Source organism: Cololabis saira, chromosome 7, assembly GCF_033807715.1.
Source record: "Cololabis saira isolate AMF1-May2022 chromosome 7, fColSai1.1, whole genome shotgun sequence".
NCBI classification, from domain to species: domain Eukaryota; kingdom Metazoa; phylum Chordata; class Actinopteri; order Beloniformes; family Belonidae; genus Cololabis; species Cololabis saira.
The window spans coordinates 29,841,182-29,867,535 of record NC_084593.1 but is presented as its reverse complement, the minus strand read 5'-3'; the positions used below and the strand labels follow the sequence as shown (position 1 = coordinate 29,867,535).

The 26,354-nt window shown below is 38.9% G+C and overlaps 2 protein-coding genes across 5 annotated transcripts in view; both read right to left on the bottom strand.

Annotated features, from left to right (window-relative positions):
- dlg3 (discs, large homolog 3 (Drosophila)) overlaps nucleotides 1-3,241 on the bottom strand; it is a 105,403-nt gene extending 102,162 nt beyond the window's left edge. For 2 of the 4 annotated variants that reach the window (XM_061725515.1, XM_061725516.1), the window contains exons 1-2: nucleotides 3,202-3,241; nucleotides 1,555-1,686 (exon numbers count right to left, since the gene is read on the bottom strand). In XM_061725515.1, the coding sequence (XP_061581499.1) occupies nucleotides 1,555-1,686; nucleotides 3,202-3,226 (157 nt within the window). In that variant the 5' untranslated portion in view covers nucleotides 3,227-3,241. Of the gene's footprint in view, nucleotides 1-1,554; nucleotides 1,690-2,474; nucleotides 2,698-3,201 lie in introns of those variants that run through there. The other 2 variants (XM_061725517.1, XM_061725518.1) reach the window with 2 other exon arrangements.
- Nucleotides 3,242-6,248: 3,007 nt separating this feature from the next.
- On the bottom strand, nucleotides 6,249-25,025 carry gdpd2 (glycerophosphodiester phosphodiesterase domain containing 2). Its single transcript, XM_061725513.1, has 16 exons — nucleotides 24,639-25,025; nucleotides 22,494-22,731; nucleotides 21,615-21,718; nucleotides 21,396-21,489; nucleotides 21,210-21,269; nucleotides 21,018-21,116; nucleotides 20,823-20,913; nucleotides 19,381-19,526; nucleotides 14,767-14,849; nucleotides 14,395-14,554; nucleotides 14,106-14,303; nucleotides 13,200-13,348; nucleotides 11,262-11,409; nucleotides 11,007-11,089; nucleotides 10,882-10,907; nucleotides 6,249-7,340 (listed from the first exon to the last, which is right to left on the bottom strand). The coding sequence occupies exons 2-16, from the start codon at nucleotides 22,596-22,598 to the stop codon at nucleotides 7,273-7,275; spliced, it is 1,614 nt and encodes a 537-aa protein (XP_061581497.1). The 5' UTR covers nucleotides 22,599-22,731; nucleotides 24,639-25,025; the 3' UTR covers nucleotides 6,249-7,272.
- Nucleotides 25,026-26,354: the final 1,329 nt, after the last annotated feature.

Here is a 26,354-nt window from a genome sequence, read left to right as displayed (position 1 = left end):
AAAAATTACAGAGCAAGTAAACCACCCTCCAAACCAAGGGCCCCTATTTAAAACGCTGAACAAAACCCACCCTCCAACTTGATGAAGGACTGAAAACCCTAAAAAGATAATTGTCATGGTACATTTGAGCTGTAGTAAACTGCAATTAACCTTGCAATTAACATCAAGACTTTGTGGTTATTACATATAAACAACCGAAGACAAATTCCCTGTCTGGCATGTTCATACTTGCAAGCTTATTCTTCTTCTTATTATGCTTTCTGGTTTTCCAGTAGTAACTTTGCCCATCTTATGTGATGAACAGCTCCTACAAGCAAATACCCAAAGACTCACGGCATCTTTCAACTTTACAGATTCTTGAGAACCATCTAAACCATTTATTAAAGGCTACAACAGTTGTGTGCTCCGTAGTTACATTCAATTTGATTCAAAAGCGTTATTAAGGACACACATGTTCCATAGCATGAAAATTAACAAACAATAAAACGATGTAACACAGAGAGTTAAAAGAAGAAAAATAAACTAATATGGAAAAAAACACAGATAGCATTGGTGATGGGGTTTGCAAACATCTGTAGTAGAGATTTATAGACTTCAGATGACAGAATACTCAAAACTTGTCACAACCATAGACTCTTGACCTCAAACAAAAATTTAAAATGTTGTATTTATGTTTTGAAGTTGCATCAACCATGCAATTTTTTTAGACTACCTTCAGATTCCCAGCAAGGAAATGGAAGAGGATCCTGCAGAAGCAACAGCGGAAACAAAAGGCAAACACCATTATAACATCCATCTTTCCCATTTTCTATAACTGTTTTATCTTGTTCATGGTCATGAGAGCCTATCCTAGCTGACTTCAGGCCAAGGGCAGGATAACCCTGAGCAGTTTGCCCATCCATAACAGTGCCACAAATAAATTAACGAGACAAACAGCAATGCTTGCTCCCCCTCACACCTATGGACAAATTAGAATCACCTAACTTGATTTTTGTTGGGTCAAGATTTGAATCAGAAACCGTCTTTCTGCGAGGTCAGCATGCTACACCACCTTGTCTGACCAGAGCTCATGTTGACATAAGTTCATGAACCATCCAGTACAAAATAGGCTATTTTGTCATAGCCATGCCAATTTTATAACGGCTCAGTCTATATATAGGCTGTGTTCTGTGTGGTTTTAATGGGATTTCATTACAATCTGAGTATGCTGGAGAGGATGGGTATACAGCAAACCTTTGTGAGGCTAACTGAAAGACTTCTTTCACATGACTTAATAGGGGAAACACTGAGAATTAGTTAACAGCCCATACAAATTAATACAACCTGACCCTATTTACATCATGTCTGCCTGCAGTCAATCACATAACAACACAAATCAAAATGAATGAGCTACACTGAATAAATAGTGAAACAACACAATGCAGGAAGCCAAACAGATCCAGTTGCAAGCCATAATTAAGAGAATTCCACACTGAGAAATGTTTTCTGTAATTTCAGCTATAAGGCATAGTTTTCCCTGCTTCAAAACAAGCCATTTGGCATTCTTTTACTTACCAAGAAGAGCTTGGAAAAGCTGGCTTCCCAAGATGGCAGACACTTTGCCCACACTGGACTTCAAGGCCTGCTCCTCCGGACTGTTCAGGTTGGCCTGGTATTGTCTGAGCAGTCCCACTGCCCTCTCAGTGTCTGCTTCGCAAAATAAATGCATCATCAGATCAATATAAACAAATGATGTCGGCATGCTCACAGGGTTATTAACATGATATTATTATTAACAAACATACAAGTTAATAACTATATTATGCCTGTCATGTTCTCTGAGACCACTAAGATTGGGAAAAAAAATGTGAAAATAAGAAATGTGTTAGATTTGGTGGTAGAGGTTTCTATCATTTAAGATCTAAATTATTTGTGGCTCATCATCCAAACTGTGAAATGAATGTTAAAACAGTTAAAAGAGAGATTTCTTCCATCACATTTGATCACATTTAATTAAACACATATAGAAATAAAAACTTGGGTCAGGAGATAAACTGTAAAATCACAGCTACTTCTCGTTTCGAATTTAAATTTAATATTTTTCATCTTTAAAAAAAAAGAAGCAAACTGCTTTGTGTTGTTGAACCGAGTGGGCGGTGAGGAACACAGCAGAGATGATGCACATCACGAACGTATTTCCACTTCTTTACAATATACCTGAGCCTGCACATTATGCTCAAGAAAATCTCTGTCACAATCAACTCCGAGCAGGAAGTGGAAATTCCAGGTCACTTTTTCATTCCCTGAGGGACCAAAAAAATCGTGTTTCTCCAGGGATTAGCGTGAGAGAGGCAGCAAAAAGCCGAGCAATAACGATGATGGGATAATGCCCCGGCATTAACCTAAAAACTTAAACATAAACTGAGATTTAAAAAGGGAAAAAACGACAACATGAGGAAGATTAAGACCATAGATTAAGTCATTATAGTACTTACCATATTTATGCACCATGGTGCGGGCAACTGGAGTCGTTATCTTAATAACAATGTGTTACTTTTTAGGAGAAAAATATGTATATATATAAATATACACGAGAATGCTTTCGTATAATTGTATAAGCAGGACAGTCGGTCCTTGTTCACAAGATAGATGTTGAGTTTTAAATCCAGACAGGGTAGTTGCTGCAGAGAGAAACACACCCACACGACCAGGTTCAGATGTGTCAACATCAAACTGTTAACTTCATGTTAACTTTCAAGAAGTTTGGAGCAGATCGGTCCCGGAGTCTCCTCCTCCCAAACACACGCCTCCCTGGACCAGATCCAGCTGCACCGACCTAGTTCCAGTTTTAAAACAATTACAAAGTGCCACCTGCAGATGTCTTACATTATATATATTGTTGGGTATTCGTCTAGTTATTGAAGTGTTTTTGTTCATTTTCTAAAAACGCTTATCAGCATTTAGTCGCCCCTTTTTTTGTAATTTTATTTGGGAGTTTTGCGCCATCTTGCGGCGTGTTGAAATGGTGGTGAATAAATAAATAAAAAGAAATTCCAGTTTAAAGGATAAATCCACCGACTTTATACATCTGACTCCTTAGCTCTTGGATAAATGCGTTAATTGTGACGCTAGCCCGAGGGATTCAAATAATTTTATGGCTGCACACTATGAGCTGTAAAATGAAAATAAAAATGTTGAGGTATTCTGAGTAAGTTTGCTTACCGGAGCTATTTAGCCGGCTCCTCATCCCTGTTAGAGGCTACATTAGCTGCTACCATAGCAGCGACTAGCATAACACACCCAAACCTCAACAGTATCTGTCGGCGGCCGAGTTGCATCCTGGGTAATGTAGTACTTAAACACCTATAGGCTTTTATAGGAATGCTGCATTTTGACTCCCTTTTTTATATTTTATTTTTAAAGGAAAATAACCAGGGACTGTACATATTAATAATAACATTTGCATGTAAATATGATAGATTATAGCCAGTGGCTAATTTGCATGTTTAGTCTCTGGGGCAGGTTGATGTAAAAGAAGGTTCCAGACACACATAGGCCTACATTACATACAGTCCAAGAAATGATGACACACAGCAGTAAAATACACTAATAAATACACAATAGAAGAAAATACAATAAAATACACTAAGATATAAGATAAAACATACTATAAAATACACTAAGATGTAATATGAGTGCAGACTTGATTCTCTAGAAGCCATGTTCTTAAGTGTTTAATGAAGGAGGTGAGGTGGGTATGTCTCGTATGATATTTGGTACTGTGTTCCATGTATGAGATGCTCGGTATGAAAATGCTGACTGCCCATAAGTACTTTTTTCTGAATGGGACAATACAGTCAGCTCTAGATCCTGCTCTGGTTAACCTGTTCCTGTTTTTCTTTATAAATATATTTAATGGAGGTGGAGCCAGACCATGGATGATTTTATATACAAGGATGCAATCTGAGTATTTAATTATCTTGTCCCAGCTCAAAAGTTCATATTTCTTCAAGATTTGCACAATGGACAACGTGTTGGACTTTTTATCTAAAATTTTCTGTTTGTATGCAATCTCATTAGGCTTTAGTGTGGATTTACATACCATTGCCCAGCTTGTTATACAGTAGGTGATATGAAACTACCAAATTGGACTTTGTAAATATTAATGCTTTAAAACTGATGTCAGATGAAATGCCTATTGTTTTATCACAGAGGATAAAACTCTTACATGTACTTTTGTAAAAGAATCAGCTTCACTAAAATGTCTCTAGTTATTTGATTTTCTATAGCTAGAAGAACATAGCTAGTGTCAAGTCAGTGATAGATGACAAAATAATGAGTCAAACTATCAGACAATACCAGTTGCATAAATACACATTTTTTTTTTTTTTTTTATATTTTGAGTTATATTTCGGTCCATTTGGATACAACATAATACAACACAAAAATAGTCCAATATTTTAAATGGCACCGAAAAGGTATAGGCTGAAGCCGAGGCTTATTATGCCTATACCTTTTATGAGCCTCAACTCAGGAGGTTTTATACAAAACAAAACTAGTCATTTGGATTCAAACATTGAAAAAGAATGGATATATTGGACAAGTAACAGAGGTATCCAGACAAGAAGCAAAGACAAAAAAACAAAGACAAAAACCATACTATTAATTACAAGGAGTGATAAATTAAGTGGTTTTTGGCTAGAGACTGTACAGCGCGGAGAGCAGAGGTTATGAGTAGGGTGTGTAAAAAGAATTGAACATACCAAGTGGCTAACAGGGCACCTGGTATGCATGTGGTGCTGCTTCACCACACTCCTCGGCTAAACGGCCGCGGAGAGCGGTCATGCTTCAAATTGCTACTTTCATGGTATTATTATAATATTATCATATCAATGTTTTATATTTATTTAATATTTTATTTTTGAACTTATTTTTGAATTTGGTTACAGTAGTGCATTGTTTTAGTTCATTTTCTAAATTATTCCATAGCTGGACCCCCTTTATTGATATACAGTGGCTTTTAGTATTGGTCCTATACCCATTTTTTTTTAAAGATACATGACCCCCTAAGTGGATATTAGGACTCCCTAACTTCAAACAGCTCCTGCATGCAGGGTGGGAGTATATTATTGTGTGCCTTGTACATGATTAAAGCTGTATTAATGTCCACTAGGCCCTCCAATTTTAGGGTGTTTGTTTTAATAAAGAGAGGGTTGGTTGGAGCAAGGTAGTTTGCATGGTTTATGATTCTTATCGTACAAAGAAACAACTTGTTAGGATTTTATGATATTGTTAAAAGTATTAGGGTTTTTTTTCTATAAGATTGTATACTGATGGTTGCTCTCAGCGCAGAACCACCTCCTGTTTTCATGACCAGACTCATTAGCTGAGTTCTTCTTATGGTGAGGACGGTGAAGAGGAACGGATGTTTAAGATTGATGTGTCCCCTCCTGTTTTTCTATGAGTTTTGGTTGTCGTAGATCTTTGCTGGGTTGGCTTGTCGGATTAGAGATAGACAACAGAAAATATATGGCTGAAAGTGTGACATGTTTAAGTTTCTTTCCCTGCAGTTGGCCTCCCAGATAAGGTTCTGCTTCTATAACGTACAAAACACCTCCCTTTTTCAGTATAAATATGACTGGATTGATGACCACAGTGTGCATTTCTCTCCTACCTATGTGGTTTGAGAAAAGTGTACCTCCGGCTGGAAAACATTGTACATGATATAATAAAAGCTTGTATTAACATTTGCTTCTGTTCACTGGTTTTCTTATGGTACACCAGACAAACGAACACAAAGATCTTTCAAACTATACATAATGGTTGTATAAGATTCTGTTTTTGTTTGTAGATGAATGGTGAATAGCTGTTAAATTCATCCAGTTTAATAACATTTACAATGCAAAGCAAATAGGTTGTGTGTTGACTACTTTCTGAATGCACCCCAAATTGCGAGCTCCTTTTTGTTGCCTCACTTATGATGTGATATCTGCTACTGACTTAAATTCAATCATGTACCCTTGCTTGCACTGAAGTGGTAATGACAGTCCAGTGGTTAGTCCCCCCTCTCCTACTGACCTAATTACATGGAGTTTGAGTGCAGTGAGATCAGCGGAGCAGGAATCCTATAAACAAGTTTAACAGGCAGTTTTGCTGGTTCCTTGGTTAGTTAACACACAGAAACACATATTGTATTTGTGAAGGGAGACTTTATCTAAATCTAAAACAACCTATAGTGAATAAAAATAGTTTTAATCATACAGACCAAATTTATCAAATGATGGAGTTTAATACAGTGGATACACCCCCATGTCCTTTACATTTCTTATTCTTATGCAGAATTTATACAGAAAATGTAACCCTCTTATCTGTCTTAGTACCTAAAGCATCACCCTCTTGAGGTTCAGGACTGATTTGTAAACCATGGACAGTAAGAGCTCTTTTTTTTATATTTGTTTTTGGCATGAAAAAGTCTGAACTAATACTTCTCAAACCAACACATTTCTAATGGCTTTTATTTTTAAAAATCTGTTCAATCTCAAGTTTTTCTTACTCCCCTTTACAATACATAGTGCAGCAGAGGGATACAATTATATATACACAAGACACGGTAGACTTTTCTTCTTCTTTTTTTGTAAGTGCATATGGCTCAGGTTACAGATATGAGTTTTCTACAGTGGTGATACACTGACCATGAAAATATGGTGCATATCTGTCTCAATAGCTGACACAACATCCTCCTGAATCTCCACACTGAGCAAAAGAACATATCGAAAACAAAGCCTGCTGTTTATCAAAGACTGGTTTCATACATGGAAAAACAAAAAGAACCAATGACTATGTTTCTAATGCTACTGGTTATATTTTTGAAATTGCTCCATTTCAAGTATTTGTTTATTCCCTTTATAGTATGTAATACAACATATACACAAGACAGAGTTTAAAAAAAAGAAAAAAGTTTTAGCTCATTTGGCTCAGATTAGAGACATGCTGTTCCTGCAGTAGTGATCCCATGATCCTTTAAAGACTCATTGAATGAGTAAAGTGCTAAAGGAAACCAATGCGGATTTTAAGTCCATGTTATACATCCATAAAGTCAAAGGCACTGTATTTTCAGTAGCAAAGGAAAAAAAATGAACGCTTAAATGGACAAATCAGTTAAACTTGATAATAACGTGTATGGCAGTGATACATTAACGTTCCCCCTGATGCAGCTCCAGTCTGCTGTGTCAGTGCAGGAAAGGATGTAGGACAGCTTCAAGGCTCAAACATCTGCTGCTGAAGTCTGTCGATCTACGCAGCATAAAGTAAACGAGACAGTTCTCTCTCATTCTGCGTTGAATTGCTGTTTCTTGACCACTCTGTAAAACATTATAAAAAGGGATCAATTATGGCTTATTTATGCGACATAAAGCCAATTTTCAAGAGCAACCTTTAGATTACATGATGCAAAAGATATATTGGGCTCATATGATGTTGCATTGATAATGTTTTGAAATATAGCATCAAAAAAATTATCTTTGACATATATTTTTAGAAACAAAGCTTTTAGACACTATGGAAATCTTGATAATCCTGTGTGAATAGCAGTTTGTTTGACAGGGGTACCAAAAAGTGATATTGTGTCCCTTGAATCAATGTCACAACCCTGTATTTATTGGCAATCATGCACATATTGGCCTTTTTTTCTTCTTTAGGATCAATGATGTGCATATCTTAAACTAAAAACTGCTGTCTAAGATTTGTGTTGATTTTGAGTGTGTAATTATTGTTGGTGAGTTTAACATCCATGTGGAAAACCCTAAGTACAAAGGGACTAAAGAAGTAACAACTTTGAGCTGACTCAGTATGCAACAGAGCCCACACTTTAGACTTACTGCTCTATTATAAAAGGGTCTGAGCGTTTCAAAAGTCATTGTGTCTGATACGGGCGTGTCCGATCATTCCTGTTTTTTTTTTAGTGTACGATTTCTGTGCACACAAATGCTTCAACAGCAGTGATCTCAAAACGGTGTATAACTGAATGTGTATAACTGAGATCTTTAACCCTGTCCTGTCTTTAACTGCCCTGGATGGGAGTTCAGTCATTGAGCTTGTCAATAGCGCCAATGCTAAAATGCTAAATAATCCAATCAATTCAATTCAATTCAATTAAATTTTAGTTATATAGTGTCTATTACAATAGAAGTTGTCTAGGCGCTTTCCAGAGACCCAAAACATGAACTCCTTATCCTCATATTATGGATACTATTGCTCCCACTAATCTCTGGAAGGAAGAAGTCTCCATGGTGAACTTCCACACTGGGTGGGATGGGAAAAGAGAGTGTTGAAAAGCTGAGTGGAGATGGAGAAAAACAAACCTCCATGTTCACTATGACATCTATAAAGAGAAACTTCACTCTTATGATTTACAACTGAGGAATGCAAGGAGGTCCTACTTCTCTGACGTCGTCACTAAAAACAGTCATAACACTCTGGCCTAATTTACTACAGTTGACAGGCTAACAAACCCCCCTGTGTCAGTGGAAACTGAATTTCACTCCACTATGGCCTGCAATGATGTTGCCAAATTCTTCACAGACAAATCAGACAAGCAGTCGGTACATCAACAGCAGGTTTAGGATGTGTCCAGCAAAAACTGGTTTAAACACCAAGACACAGTCTCATACCATTAACAGCAAAGATCTGCAGGGCATTGTGTGTCTACTGAACTTCTCGTCTTGCTGTTTAGACATCCTGCCAACAGGATTTTTCAAAAAGGTCTTAAAGATTTTGGATGTTACAGATTGGGAAATTGCCTTTATGTCAGGTGTTTTCCTAAGGCCACTGAAAACAGCTGTAATTAAACCTCTGCTGAAAAAGGACAATCTTGACAAGACACAAATGAACAACTACAGGCTCATCTCAAATCTCAAAGTCCATTGAAAACGCAGTTTTTCAACAGCTAAATGGCTTTTTAACACAAAACAACTGCTATACCTTCCAGTCAGGTTTTAGACAGCACGCCAGCACTGACACTGCTCTGACCAAAGTGTTTAATGACATATGTCTGAAAACAGACAGCGAAACATGTCAGTATTGTATTTGCTAGACTTCAATGCTGCATTTGATACAGTTGACCACAATATATTACTGAAACGACTGAAGAACTGGGGGGCCTTTCCAGAACTGTAGTAAACTGGTTCAAAACATACTTAGAGAGCAAGAAGTACTTTGTCTCAATAGGTAACTATTGGAAGTCTGGAAGTCGTGACAGACTCAGACCTAAATTTGGAAAAACACATTAAGGAAATAACAAAGTCAACCTACTATCACCTTAAAGGGGGCCTATTATGAAAAACACATGTTCTCTTGCTTTAATATATAAAGTGGTCTCCCCTCAGCCTGAAAACTCAGAAAAGGAGGAAAGCAACCAAATTCTGCAGTGTCTGTACAGCTGCCCGGATGAGCCGTCCAGTGTGATGTGGCTTCTACAAGCCATTCAAATTCTGCTCCCTTTCGTTACGTAACCAAAATGCGATTTACATCGGTTGGCCTCCGATGCGTGAAACCACGCCCACAACTAACTCTGCCGGCCGGAGCTTCCGCCATTTTTTCGTAGCGGTGTATCGCGTCATTCAGGCAGCCAATCAGCACAGTGCCTCATTATCATAGCCTCCTGCACAGATAATGAGGTTAGAGACTGGGATGCTAAAGACATTCCTCAGACGCTGAATTTCTAATTTATTTAGCAAAAACAATCAAAAGCTTGTTTTTAAGACATTCAAGGCCTGTTTAAAATAGGTATTAGATGCCATAATAGGTCCCCTTTAAGATTATATCAAGGATAAAAGATCTAATGTCTCAGCAGGACCTGGAAAAACTAGTGCATTTATCTTTAGTATGTTTGATTATTGTAACAGCATCTTTACAGGTTTACCCAAAAGTCAGTTAGACTAATGCAGCTCATTCAGAACACTCCTCCTCGAGTCCTCACTAAGACCAATAAGGGGACCACATCAGTTCAGCTCTGAGGTCTTTTCACTGGCTACCTGTCCGTCAGAAGATACACTTTAAAGTTCTGATGCTGCTGTATAAAGCTCTGAGTGGTTTAGGATCAAACTATATCAGTAACTTCCTGACCTAGTATGAACCTCCCAGACCCTTCAGGTCAACTGGATCCATTTTGTATTTATTTTTAAATTTGTTTTATCAGTTCCCAGAGTCAGAATCAGACATGGAGAAGCTGCAATCAGCTTCTATGCTCCATAGGTCTGGAACAAACTCACAGATAGCCTCAGATCAGCTAGGGGAGTTTTTACCTGCCATTGTTTATGTAATAATTGCTCAGGGGTCATGTTCTGGGTCTCTGGAAAGCGCCTAGAGACAACTTCTGTTAAAATTGAATTGAATTGAAAATCCAGGTTGAAGACACACCTGTTCTCGGCTGTATTTGAACAAAATTCAAAATCTGCACTGTCACCTATAAGCTTGAGTTTTAAAACGTGATCATATTTAAGCTACTGTCTTTGTCTATTTTTCCTTTTTTTTTTTAGCCTGTTTTTGTTTAAATTTTAAATCATGCTTCTTATTTTCTGCTATGTGATGATGTTTTAATGTCTCAAAAAAGCACTTTGAATCAACTTGTTGTTGAATTGTGGTATACAAATAAACCTGCCTTGCCTTTAAAATATTGCTATAGAAGTTTATTCTGTATATTAAAGAAAATTAAAAATCTGTTTTCATATTCGATGCATCTACAAATGTATACTCAGAAAGGCCAAACCCTGTTTTTGAAAAGAAAATGTATAAGATCAATGAGTAATATCAGAAATAGATTGACTGAATGTAAATAATGCCAGCAGATGAATCAAAAGTATTATCAGATATAGCCCTTGTGTTTAAAATATAAATTCACAGTACCTTCACGTAAACAGCAACGGGTTTTCCTAGCAGAGATAAGATTCATTAGTTTTACTTTGTTTACTGTCATCAGTACTTCACAACTGAAGATTACAAATTGCAAATCAAATCTCTGATCAGCTCACCATTGAAGGGCAAAGACTCCGATCATTATCAAGATGGATGCAATATCCACTAAAATCCATGTTAGTAGGTAAGTAGAAGGGGACTGAAACACACAAACATGTCACAGGGTCAAAGTCTGTCATATACTTTTGAAAAGAGTGCTACAACTTTGTCAGGTGCAAAATACATTTTTGAGTTGATGTGTGGATGATGAAAGGAAAGAAAAGACAAGTGAGGGAGCAGCTGTTAAAACTTCAACTGTGCATGTTGCTCACCAACACCCAGTCCGGCCGCTTCATGTCCTTCAGGAGGTGGCAGGAGTTGGTGGTAACGGAGCTGGCTCCTGCACACCACAGCAGAGAGAACAGCCAGCGCTCATTAACTACCCACAGGTTGACCGTGATGTTTTCCCTCCGAAGTTCCCTGTCAGACAAAAACACATTATCACAAACAGAACGTGGCACAGGTGGCACTTTTATGGACTATGTTGTAGATACATGAAAATAGAAGTAGCAAAAGACGGGGCCAATGGAGGGCAGGACCATAAACATTTTCATATTCAATGTATGTGTATGTAAATTTATGTTTGTATGTGGGTAAAGATATTACAGTAATCAGCTGCTATATTAAAACCAGCTGCCCAACATTGTGTAGGTGGTCAGTTGTATCATGAACAGTTTTTGCATTGTTCCTGGATACCTGGTCTCACTGCTGCTCATGGGGGAAGTGCACTTGGACTGCAACAATGTGGATGTGGGTAGAACATTTCAGAATTTCATTTCCATGACATCCAACAGATTCTTTTCTTTTTTTTAACAAAATGTTGCATTTTTACTTAGATGTTTAATATTACTCACTATACTGCTGCCATTGGCTTATATACTATGACTGTTGCTGGTGCAATAAGTGGGTAGTTTTCCTTTGTGCATTTATGATAAAAATGCACATATAACATCCATGTTGTCTTTAATTAATTCAATGACTATATATTTTGTCTTGTTAGAATATTTTTGCATTTATTTAAATGGTTAAACATATAACAGAATTTATACCAATGAACACAACTTGTATGCATGCAAAAGTGCAAAATTATGTTACTGTCAGTAGTTTGATGACTGAGGAAAGAAAGAGAGAAAGATGCATTTATTTAATTTGAACTAACATATTCTGATTTCTGTCCTTTATCATTTTAAAATAACTTTAGATGAAAAGGGAATGCAGTAAACATTTAAAAGCCTGCATAACTAAGCTTATAAACACGTTTTCTTGTTTCTGGCATTTTTAAGTATTATAATCCATTCAACAAAAAACTGATTGATCCACCCACCTAATAGTTGGAGAGGATTATATTATATTATCATATTATATTAGATTAGATTAGATTAGATTACATCTTTATTGCCATTTGCACAAATACAAGATAGTATAGATCCATGGGAATTTTGTGCATTAGCTAACAGTTATTAATCACATTAATTGAGCATCTGACTATTTGTAAACAGTTTGCTATCCTCAAATATTCTTCTTGTGCTTGGCATACATTTATTTTAATATCACAATACTGGGCTGTTGATTGTAGGACATCATGATTATTGATTGTTGGGACACAGTTTGAGAAGACCACATTGATACTTACATTATTTAGCCTTTTTTTTGTCAAAACAGGATTTATCTTTAGATCTTTAGTTTGATTTGTCATTTATTGAGTTCAGTTTACCTTCTATTTATGTTACCCTATTCTGAGCATGCAGCATTTGAGGATACATACAACAAGGATACATACACGCATGAAGACACTTGCTCAAATCACGCATCTTGACAGTGTCAGTTGTGTAAACAGTATCAGGGAGACGTTCAGTTTATAATGCATGTGTTAAGCCTGTGCAATGAAGCAAGGCAATAACAGTAGAGCATGTCCAATAAGATTCCATAATTTAACACACTGCTACACGTATGGATCTTATCAAAATATGTTGCTGCAATGCATTTCATTCTGAAGTAAGTGTTTATGGTTGGCTGGCTCAGCTATTTAACGTTAATCCTGGGTTGGAAATGATTTGAAATGGCATTCTGTGCATAACGATCGTGCACTTTTATTATCCGTATCAGGACTGTGTCTTGGCATGCTACGTTATCTTGGATGCCCCCTAGCACCAGCACATACCATAGATAATGTATAGGTATATCAAATTACTTTTCCTTTTTTTTTTTACCTGATTTCGTCCATGCTCAGGTTGCTGTATTTCACATTTAAGTGGTTTCCCGATTTTTCCTCCATCTCTATTCGGTTTTTGTAAATCTGGATGAACTTTGGAGCAACCTTCTTTACATACTCTCTTTTTGCTGGAGGAAGCCATAAAACCTATGAAAAGAAAAAAACTTTAAATATATGTTTTGTCATGAAATGTCTCACAAGTATCTCTTGACTCCCTTTGCTTATTCACATGCCCATGTATTGATCTATCTCACATACCGGTACTCACAATTTTTAACATGCTGACAGTCTGAGGTCATGTAAAATTGTAATAGAGAAATAACTGTCATTCTTTTCTCATCTGAAAGGTTGAATGGAGACGGATTCTGCCATGTGTTGCAGCTCAAATGTACACAAGCAGGAGCTTGTTGTACTGGCATGCAGCATCAAATACACACCAGGAATTCAGCACAGAGGGTTCATATGCAGTTACTTGTAGATCTTACAGCGTGATAGTAAGACGTGTCAAGTGAATGATAAACCTGCAGCACTACCAGTTCAAAGACAATAGGGACAAACCATGATGCTGACTTTCTAGCTCTACCTGAACTGCTTACACACTTTACAGCTAAGCTAACTAATGCACTTTATTCTTGCACACATGATCATAAAGCCTCACACCAGACTTCTCCATTGATTTTTCTTTTCTTTTTCCCAAGTAAACAGGAACTAGGTGAGACAGTAGACCGATTATTCAGGGAAACAACAGGCAACAGGTGATGCTATAAATGATTCTGAACTTCAAAGCACTTTCATCATTGTTCTTTATGTCTGTGACATAGAGAGAGAGAGAGAGAGAGAGAGAGAGAGAGAGAGAGAGAGAGAGAGAGAGAGAGAGAGCTATATTCAGACAGGTGGGACTTGCCAGGCTTGGGTCAATGCTGGAGTTTAGGATGGTGTTGACTGTATCATTATTCTCATCAGGACTATATAGGTCAAATATGACTGAAATATTGTGCTCTTTGGCGAGGTCAAGGAGCTGACGTAATGAGGGAATACTCTGATTTCTGGCTCTCTTCTTTTCCTCTTCAGAGAGCTGGGATACTGATTGAAAAGGGTCCATCTGGAAAGGCAAATGATGATTGATGGATTGTGCTACTTGATGACACATGCAAATATGTGGAAAAAATAATAGGCAGAAGCAAAGTCCTCACCTTCAGGAACCATTCTCCTGCATTCAGACGCTGTAATTCATCAAAAGTCCAGTCTGTACTGTTGTTGAATGTTTTATTTGGGAACTCCTGAGACACATCTGTTGTTCTCAGCAAGAACTTGCCCTTATTGTCGTGCATCAAGAAGGGAATTCTGTCTTTGCTAAAATGCAAGAAATCAAGCATTAGTGGCATCTGTAAAGACAAGTAGTCCCAAAAACATGTTCTAAAATATATTGTCTCATCACTTATACAATACTCCACAGTACTACTAAACTTTGATCAAATCAACTCAGCCATAAGAGAGAGAGAGGGAGAGAGAGAGCGAGAGAGAGAGAGCAAATGCTGTTGAATTAGAACATTTTTTCACACTACCTTATCTGCACGTCCGTCTCAAAGGCCGTCACGCCACATCCAATGCTCCTGTTGAATGACATCATGGTGTTCTCTGGAGCCAGCTGAACAAGATGAAGACATATGGGTTTAGACGCACTCAAACTAACTACCCTAAAGCTGTGAGAACACACACACACATCCCCATAAACCGTGTTAAATGGAGCTTATTGGTGACCCAGCTAGAAAGCCGAGGGCAGAGCTGCATGACATATGGGGACATATTTGCTCACACCTGAGCCAAGGGCAGACTGTTTACTATTAAAATGCTTCATATTTGTATTGTCACTTGGTGCTATTATGAGGTCTTATTATTAGGTAAATACAGAGAGCACGTGAAATATTACACCATGTCACCACTTGAAAACGTGAAAAAGCAGGATGTGCAATAGCTAAATATCCCCTTAATGCTTTTATAGAGACAGTAATTTACAATCAGGTGCTGCAGATTAGATGCACTTAATTAACTGATCTTCAGCTACTTCTATAAAAGCAGATTTTTGGGTACTTTGCAGTTCAAGAGTACTCATGTGTCTTAACAGAAAGCAAGTGAGGAAAGGCATAAAAACTGATCATAAAGTAGCGACGACTGTGAAAACCTGCAAGCTTCAATGAAATGATGCATAGTTGCAAAGAAGAGGGGCAAAATTCCTCTGCAGCAATACAAAACTCTGATAAGATCATACAGGAACCTATTACTTTTACAAACTATTGAATAATGAGATGAATTAGGGCTTTCACACACTGTTTGCATTTGGGATTAATCATTGTTGAAAAATAAATAACATTTTAAAATACGTTATTTGCTTTTCTTCACCAAATATTGTACTAGCAATGTGTTATGACACTATAAGGACAAGATCTTTTTCTTTTCTTTGAATATGATTGAGTTCACGCTGCAAACCTTAATGCTCAATTCTGATATTTTCCTCAGATCCTTTTTGTTTGTTCACATTACTGTTTAAAACCTGGCCTATAGGCCTATCACATTCCAGTGTGAACTGTTTGCAGTTTTTGAACCGACCCGCATGCTCAAAAGAACAATAACAAAGACGTCAAACGCAGCACACCGTTAAACTAAAGTTGGGGAGGTTATGGAGGGAGTAAACTTTTTCGCTTTTATTAGGGCCCGAGCACCTTCAGTGCGAAGGCCCTATTGTATTTGCAGGAATTCTTTGTATTATTTTTTTTTTTATTATTATTTTTCTGACAAAAGGAAGGCCTTTTTGCCCCCCTAAACGTGCCCAAAAAGTCACCAAATTTTGCATGCAAACCAGGCCTGGCGAAAAATTTGATATTTTATGGTTTGCATTAATGGGAGTGGCAAAATGGCTCAACAGCGCCCCCCGGAAAACTTTGTGCCTCAAGCCCCACGATACGGTTTGTCGTACATGCACGAAAATCGGGACACACCTGTATCATGGGGCAACTTAAAGAAAAGTCTCTTGGAGTCATGCCTGAAACCGAACAGGAAGTCGGCCATTTTGAATTAATCGTGTCACTTTGGCGCAATTTATGCCATTCCTTCGGCAGTTAATACGGCCCGAACCGTAACGTGCCCCCAAGTGTGTTGTACATCAAAATGTGCGTCTCCATCCTGCGACAACACGCATTACTTTTCTCTTTCAAAAGCGTTACCGTGGCGACGCTAGACGCCAAAAAGCGCGCCCACCCTTCATCTGGTTGGTTCAGACCGAAAAAACTTTGCGCCTCAAGCCCCAGAATACGGTGTGACGTACATGAACGAAAATCGGTACACACCTGTATCATGTCGCAACTTAAAGAAAAGTCTCTTGGCGCCATGGCCGAAACCGAACAGGAAGTCGGCCATTTTGAACATTCTGAATTAATCACGTAATTTTGGAGCAATATATGCCATTCCTTCGAGAATTAATACGGCCCGAACCGTATCGTGAACCCAGATGTGTTATACGTACAAATGTGCGTCTCCATCCTGCGACTACACGCATTACTCTTCTCTTTCAAAAGTGTTACCGTGGCGACGCTAGACGCCAAAAAGCGTGCCCCCCCTTCATTTGATTGGTCCATATTTGATAGTTCCCCAAAAGGCACCAAAATTGGCATGCAAGCCAGGCCTGGCGATAAATTTGATATTTCATGGTTTGCATTAATGGGCGTGGCAAAATGGCTCAACAGCGCCCCCCCGGAAAACTTTGTGCCTCAAGCCCCACAATACGGTTTGATGTACATGCACGAAAATCGGTACACACCTGTATCATGTCACAACTTAAAGAAAAGTCTCTTGGCGACATGGCCGAAACCGAACAGGAAGTCGGCCATTTTGAATTCATTGTGTAATTTTGGCCATTCCTTCGGCAATTAATACGGCCCGAACCGTAACGTGCACCCAGGTGTGTTATACATCAAAATGTGCGTCCCCATCCTGCGACTATGCGCATTACTTTTCTCTTTCAAAACTGTTATTGTGGTGACGCTAGACGCCAAAAAGGGCGCGTCCCCTTCATCTGATTGGTACATATTTGATAGTTCTCCAAAAGTCACCAAATTTTGCATGCAAGGCAGGCCTGGCGATGAATTTGATATTTCATGGTTTGTATTAATGGGCGTGGCAAAACGGCTCAACAGCGCCCCCCGGAAAACTTTGTGCCTCAAGCCCCACAAAACGGTTTGACGTACATGCACGAAAATCGGTACACACCTGTATCATGTCACAACTTAAAGAAAAGTCTCTTGGCGACATGGCCGAAACCGAACAGGAAGTCGGCCATTTTGAATTCATTGTGTAATTTTGGCCATTCCTTCGGCAATTAATACGGCCCGAACCGTAACGTGCACCCAGGTGTGTTATACATCAAAATGTGCGTCCCCATCCTGCGACTATGCGCATTACTTTTCTCTTTCAAAACTGTTATTGTGGTGACGCTAGACGCCAAAAAGGGCGCGTCCCCTTCATCTGATTGGTCCATATTTGATAGTTCTCCAAAAGTCACCAAATTTTGCATGCAAGGCAGGCCTGGCGATGAATTTGATATTTCATGGTTTGTATTAATGGGCGTGGCAAAACGGCTCAACAGCGCCCCCCGGAAAACTTTGTGCCTCAAGCCCCACAAAACGGTTTGACGTACATGCACGAAAATCGGTACACACCTGTATCATGTCACAACTTAAAGAAAAGTCTCTTGGCGACATGGCCGAAACCGAACAGGAAGTCGGCCATTTTGAATTCATTGTGTAATTTTGGCCATTCCTTCGGCAATTAATACGGCCCGAACCGTAACGTGCACCCAGGTGTGTTATACATCAAAATGTGCGTCCCCATCCTGCGACTACGCGCATTACTTTTCTCTTTCAAAAGTGTTATTGTGGTGACGCTAGACGCCAAAAAGGGCGCGTCCCCTTCATCTGATTGGTCCATATTTGATAGTTCTCCAAAAGTCACCAAATTTTGCATGCAAGCCAGGCCTGGCGATAAATTTGATATTTCATGGTTTGCATTAATGGTCGTGGCCTAACGACTCAACGGCGCCCCCTAGAATACTTTTCTCTGCCATAACTTTTGAAAGGTTTGACATAAAGAGTCGTGGGTGGCGTCATGGGACTCGGTATTGAGTCCTTGACCATAATTGGTAAAAAATTAGCCCGCCCCTTCTTCTGATTGGTTGTCCCTATTTCCTGCTATAACTTTTGAATGTTTTGACATAGAGAGTCGTGGGTGGTGTCATGGGAATCTGTAATGAGTTCTTAGGCTTCGTTGGCCTTAATTAGCCCCGCCCCTTCTTCTGATTGGTTGTCCCTTTTTTCTGCTATAACTTTTGAATGGTTTGACATAGAGAGTCGTGGGTGGTGTCATCAGATTCTGTATGGAGTCCTTGACCTTCATTGGCCTGAATTAGCCCCGCCCCTTTTTCTGATTGGTTGTCCCTTTTTTCTGCTATAACTTTTGAATGGTTTGACATAGGAAGTCGTGGGTGGTGTCATTTCTGATATGCTTATAGGGGGCGGTGGCCGTGAGTGCGAGGGCCCGTTCATCGCTGCTTGCAGCTTTAATTTCAAAATGTTTTTGTAATGGCAGCCGTAACTTCCAACCAAGACTCTTCACCTTCCTTTGGCACTGCATCCACGTTCTCCTGTTACCTTGCCCTTCCATTTCGTTTGCTATTTTTTCAATCACTGTTCCTTGTAGGCCCAGTCAAGTTTTTAATTGTATTGTCTGTGCTTACTTGTGCACGTAATTGTGAGAAATGTCGATGTAGTTTCACGTAAAAGTGGCATAAAATGGTTGTTCACACTGAAATACATACATTGAAAAACATCCGACCTGGGTCGGATTCAGGACCGCATATGGAAGTGTCCAAAATTTAAAAAAAAAAGTTTTAATTAAATCTGGGCAGGATTTGAGCGTTCACACTATTCCTGAAGAAGTCTGAACTGGTCACATGACCCCCCAAAAATCCGACCTGGGCCAGTTTTCCCTGCAGTCTGAACAGCGTCTAAGTGTTAAAATAGGGTGTAACTGTATTTCACATGACTAATGACAATATAAAAAGCAAGTCTATGCAAGATACATCATGTTTCTCTTTAGGGTGTAATTAAGTTCATTAACATAATACTCACCATTGGTGCACCTCTGTGGCCAATGAATTTTGGTTTTTCAGGTAAGTCCTCCAGTTCTATTAAACAAGGTGACTGGATACATAAAGGACACAGGAAGATCGCAGCTGACACAACTAGAAACACCACAGCAGTCAGGACCTTGCATCCTGGAGAACAAGAGAATACAAAGAAAAAAATAAGTAAGATCTTGATACAACATATTGATGACTGCACCGGCCCTAAAATGTTTAATTATACAGCCATAAAAACGCAATGAAATCCTACATTTGTATGGATTGAGCTACTTTGTGCAGACCACTGGAGGTCACTATTTATTAAAGATTAAGCCCAAAAACAGTTATACAGGAAGTCATGCTCAGTGATTAATTCATGCATCATTGCTTCCGTTTTTAGGGTTTATGTGCATTTGTGGTTCATCACTTTTATAGCAAATTATATTGAAGATCGAGATGCTGGACGGATGATTTCACATTTGACTTTAGAACAATGTTAAAAAAAAATAATTTAAAAGTGGGCTGAAATCATCTCCACTCCACCCCGTTCTCAGCAATTCTACACCATCCTGGCCTGATCTGTCCAAATGAGGTCCATCGATAAACGCCTTGATTTATTGATTTAGACAGAACTTTGCAAACTTTCGCAATACTTGTTCAGTCCTTTTTCTAACAGTGCTATCAGAAACTTTAACATTTACCATGCTACCTGAGGCTTGAAGAGGCTGAGCTGTAGCTCCTAGGTTTTTCAACATTCTTTTTTTCTGACCTTGCTGTGAACTTTGTTCATCTTCAGTTGTATTTACCTAATTTAAACCCATTTAAAGAATTTTTTTTATATTTGTGTTCCAGGTTGTGCTTTCTTGGTTAGCTTTTTAGAGCCTATGAGAATCAAAACGTGGGTTGTGAGTTGGTTACTAAGTTTGATCTTGTCCTAGACTGGTTGGTGTGAACAAAAAACATTCACAGGACCCTGTCAAAAATACTGTAAAACATTGTTTTTAAATCACACCTAGAGGAAATCCAGGTATGTTGGCATTCTCACTAACAAGCCTACTGGAAACACTAAATAAAGATTTTTGCATGCCATCTTGAAACGTAAAAAAACAACTCAGGGTAGCATAAATATCCTCAGTTGCTTAGACATTTAGGTATATTTCCATGAAATACAAAAGAGACTGATGTTAATGACCACACATAACTAGTAAAACCAACCAAACATAAGTATTCAGTGGAAGGATGGGACTGACTTTGAAAGGACAATGCAATAGGAGGACAAAAGACAATCCACACCAACTCTAAAGCCTGACGCCTACTATAAAATATGGTGGGAGGGGGATAATTATCATGGTCTGGGGTTCTATCTCAGGGACACATGTTTAGAGTAAATGCTTCAAAAGTCCTGGTGATTCCATATGGTTCTCTGTTCAAAAGATGTCCAACAGCTACCTTTTCTGTTATCGTGGAAGACCTGGAAGACAAATGGGCTCAGCACAGTCAAGGCCCCCACGGCACCAAACTGCAAGAACGGCGCAGTGGCCTAGAAAGACATAGATATCAAACACACATAATGGTCACGCACAAAAAAGAAAAATTAGGGGAAAAAAAACACAATTCATAGCCTCATTTGAATGGTCACTGCACCTGGAGTGAAAGGGGAACAGTTGGCCATTCCCGGTTCCACACGCGACTGATTCCTGCAACCAGCAGAGTGATGAATATCACACCAAAAGAGAGGAAGATCTGAACAGAAAACAAGCAAAAGTGATTGTCTGCAATATGGGGGAAAAAAACTCAATATTGTCCCAATGGCTACTTTTCTTTTTAATAGCCTACCTTGTGCAGCCAGTGTAAGTCAAGTTGTTCCCTTAATGCAACTTGAATCAGTGCAAAGACCTGAAATCAACAGTGATGATTATAAAATGCAAAACTATAATTAGCACAAATTCCAGTCCCGGTAATTATCCTCCCCCATGACGACGACATTGTGCAGGACCTCCATCATTACGGCCCACTTCTCACCAGCAGCAGAACACAGTAGCTGGTTAACGCTGCAGAAATGATGATCGCCACCATGAACCAGTTCACCCACAGCTCCAGCTCCGTGAATGCCTTTCTGATAAAAGAACAATACATGGCAGCGCAGCGTTAACAGAGTATGGGTCACCACTATAGACAAACAAAATGAGAAGATTCTGGGCTTTTGTGCCACTCAGTGTGGGTTTGCTTGTGATCACTTACGAGTTCACTTCCTCGCGGTCGTTGAAAGAAACCAGACAAAAATACATCCAACACATGCAAAGCAGGGACGCCACGGTGACGAATGAAAACCAGCAGCATGAACACTGCAATGAAAAATATATGAGAATATATACGTATATATATATATATATATATATATATATATATATATATATATATATATATATATATATATATATAACTCACTTGGACTATTTCCACATGGAGGTGCCAAGACAAATTATTGCTTGCTTTGTATGTTTGTGTAAGTGTCAGTAAAAGTATGTGTGAGTGGGGTTGGTCTGAGAAGTTGGTGGAACAAATCCAACATTTTTTTGCAGTTGGTTTTGCACCATACACTTCGCAATGACAGTTCTTAACAAACAATCTCTTCGCGCTCTTTCAGCCACACACCTGCCCTTTTTTCCATACTGCCGTTTACCAACAAAATTGGAGACTACACTCACACGCCCCCCTACTTTAAAATCCTGTCCCAGATAAATCCTTAAAAAACGTGTTACAGCCTGTCACCTGATTGTCTTGGCATCCAGTTATCCTTTTACCTTTCCACTAATCACTTAATTTTCTGTCTTTTGTCGATATGTGGCTTTGAATGTTGTCTGAACTCCTGTAAATCCTCAAATATGTCTGTTTTATAGCAGAACAGCAGAGTGGTAGATGTTTCATATCATGAATTCCGCCTTTGTACAATTTCAATCCCTGATTAAGGGACTTTGTAAAGGTTGTGCTCAGAATTAAGAACCTGAAAACAAACATGAGTGGAGCAGCTTGAGACTGAAGGCTAAAAATGATCAAATAAGACTTACTTTAGAAATTAGAGCTTAAGTTAACATGTAGACAGGCTTTAAAAATACTTACTTTCCTTGTTCTGTCACTTGAGTTCCTCCAGTTGCAGCTATACAAACCTCTGCTACAAACTCTCAAACAGCCGTTATCTCCAGGCATCTTTTTCTTCTTCTTCATTCACAGACAGAGAAATGCAGATTTGGTTCTGTGTAACATGGACACCTGATACTTGCAGGCTGAAGGATGATGAAGGAACCCCGGATAACGTGTTCTCAGGACACAGACGAGAGGGCCACTCTCATTCACCTCCCTAAATATGCAGCATTGGAGGGGGAGAAAAAAAAACAACTGTGACAGAAAGCCAGTGAGTGGGGGGTTTCTTTTGATTTTAAAGCAATCCCTGCTCAATCGCCCTCAATAGAGCCTGTGTGCAGGGAGGGGGGGGGCACTGCAACTGGCAGCTTTTACAATGGCCAACACCATGAGGTATTGAGAGCGCTGCACAGTCCAGCCTCAGAGCAAAGACACACTATTAGAGGCATTGCAACACGAGCGGACACGGTGACTGGCACAGCCGTGCACAGTCAGCATGGAGGAAATAAGTTGGGTGTTAAAAGAAAAAAGAAAAGCACTGAGATGGATGATGGCTATGGTTTGCAAGGGTTTATGTTAAATATTTCTGTGATTAACAGACCATGGCGAGCCATCAAGTAGGAACGTGTTATTCATTATTTGTGCCAGGTTTCTGTCTGATTCACAACGGCCGTTGTGGGAATTATTACTTGTCATTTGTCACCCAATGAGGATACACATTGAGCAATATAATTGTCTCTATAATATTTGTTTCTTGTTGAACTGGATTTGACTGGGGATTTTGCCAACTTTCTCCTCACCTGCCTTGTCCATGTTGTTTTCAGTCAAACGCCTTCAGGGTTTGGCTAAGCAAAAGTCCTTCAATGGTACGACTTAATTGTCATTAACGATTCTAATGTATTCTTTTGCAGCCCTAACACTAGATAACACTTTCCTCTGATAGAATTTGGAGATACGAGTTAATAGCCACCTGTTTGGACAGGTCTGCAGTACTGGAGTGAAACAAAGGACATCATGTTTCACTTTACAAACAAAGCATACCAGGAAGTCACAAACATGAGCCAAATGCTGACTGCCATACAATGGTGTCCTCATTCTAACATAACCGTCCTTTATTTGCCTAAAATTATTTTTAATAGCTGCTTTCAACCATCTAAAAACATTCAAGTGCAAATAAACCCCTTATAACACTGGGGCCTGTACTTTGATGCAGATTAATTGATAGCAGAGAGACATGCCTTGCCAGTTTGTTCATCAACATAGACGTTATCATTTCACACTGCTTGACAGTCTAAACGGCAATCAAACACACAATTGGGGTTATTTTCGAGTTGAACCTGGTGAGCAATAAGAAATCCAGTCTTCTGTGAGGATTTGACAGGCTGTGATTGATGGTCGGGATGATTGAGATTGAAACAAAACTATACAATCTCAGTTTCACATGCACTGCTTCCCTACTGACAGATCATGGGGGTAGAGCAGTTTTAGTCTGGGTTTAAGGAGCCTACTGCTTTGCTGTGCCCCCCCCTGATCTGTAAGTAAGTAAATTAATTAAGTAATTAAAAAAATACTGAGACAACAAAAACTTCCCATGTCCAGCACCCCTCACTTACCTTGTTTCCATTGAATGTGTTAACACGTGTTTTATTCTTTCCAAGATAAACATTATCACAAAGACCAGAGACAAAACACAGGGTCCGTTTTAATTTAACAGCCATCACACCCCGATATACACACACACTTGTAAATGTAAAACTAAAAATGCCTGGTGTTTTGTCATTTATCCTCTAATGCAATACAAAACAACTAAAATATTATAATGTCACTTGATATCGGATGTTCCTGTTGCACTGGGATTTAACGCTGTATCACAAGTTCATGTAGTTATTATTGTTTAGAATAATTCAGCAGCTCAGTTGTTAGGCCTACTTAGTGTAAATTATAAAGATTTAAACATGAACAGAGTAAATTACGAATTAGGTTCAGTGATGTGAGCAAAACAATTATGCACGTGTAAACCAAAGTATAGCAGTAATTGATTAATTGTTTACTCTTTTTTATAAAGGGGATCAAATTATATCTATCTAGCTAGAAGATCTTTCTTAAAAACCAAATTGAACTCACCTCAACTCCAACTCACGGAAGACGGACGGTTGTTGGAGAAAAGCTCTGTGAGTGCGCAATCCCCGCTCCCTGCTCCGCATCCTTCCCTGCTTTAGTGCGTGGCTGGAATCTGAATTGAAATCCTTCAATGAGGGAGTAACCGAGAGAGAGGGAGGGGAAAAATCCCTACAGGTGAATTTCCACGTGTTTCTTACTGGCAGAACGGAGCGGCAGTGAGCGTCATTTCCCGTAACAGGCACCTTCAGTAAGAATCTTTGTAAAAAACCGGGAGAGATTTTTCCTACCGTTGTCCACAATCAGAGATTCTGTCTAAAATCCAAAAATACCACCTGGTTTCAACATTTTCTTTTCTGAAACACTCGGTTTAGGCGCGATCTTGGGCAAACGAGCTGGTGAGTTTTTAAATGATCAAATCATAATAGGCTTAAAAGATCACAATGAATCGGTCAGACAATCAAAAGGAGATCAATACATGTAGAACAATCGATACATGGCACTGTTCCAGCCTGTGACGTGTTTACGACAGGACAATGAGTCCTGCAGCACATATTTTGACCAATTTATTCTCATCCATCCATCCATTTGGATCAGAAGGATCTGCTGCAGCTTTCTTGGGGAAAACTAGGATAATCCCACATTTATTGGACAGCCCGCTTAATTCTCAGTTGCAACATGTACAAGAGTAGATTATCCAGTTCATGGAGTTCATGTGGGGATTGCTGCTCCAGTTCACTGATGGTTTCTTGCTTAACAGTTTGGGATTCATTTTAAAACCCTGCAGCAGCAGCTTGTGAGGACTTTATTTAACACTTTTGACCAATTCTATTTTACTCCTGTATACTATTTAAAATAATATACAAAAAAATTAAAAAAATTAAAAAAACTGAATATACAAAACACACACAGACCTGCTAGGACATGCCAGTTAAACAGTTCTTGTATAAAGAAAAACAAAAACAAAACTCCTGTGGTGCAACTTTTTAAACAATTTAGACTAAACAATTTCTGGAGAAACTGTGATGAAATTGCTGCGTTTGCCTTTCTCTGACCTATTACTGAAACATCTTAGATTAATCTGTAAAAGTCTGTGTGACTAACAAATAAACTGAGTATCAGAGGAACTCTGACTAGTTTTTCATGGTGAAGTTCAGTTCAACATGTGACTGAAAATGGGCAGAACATTTGTACGAAACTACAGCCACGCTAAGAGAAACTAATGCCAAATGAAATGTCGTGGTTACCTTGAGTAACGCGAAGCCTTCCCACACACATGGGTGTGACAGTTGTGTTTGGTCGTTAAAACTGTCAACATAGGGGCAAGATAAAAGGAGAATATGCTTTGGATTTGTTTGATAATCCTGTTCTGCTTTTGTATCGGTTTCTATTCAGCAATTGAGCAACTTACTTTCATTTAAACTTCAAACAAAAAGAACTTTCTCTTGAAGTCTGTTATCATAAAGAGTTACATAATGGAGAGGGTTAGCTTTTCCTCAATTTTAATGAATAATTGAGCCCGGCTGAGTGAAAAATGCCAGAGCAGTGAAAGTTTACTTTACGCCTCCCTAACACACACACCCACACACAGCCAGAACAACCAGATGAACTGTTTTGGGCTTTACAGGCATGTGTTAGCTGCTCTATTTGTAAAAGCATTCAGCGTTTCATCACTTACCAACTCCCCATCACCATGTCCAGAGTCCTGGCTAGCTTTACAAT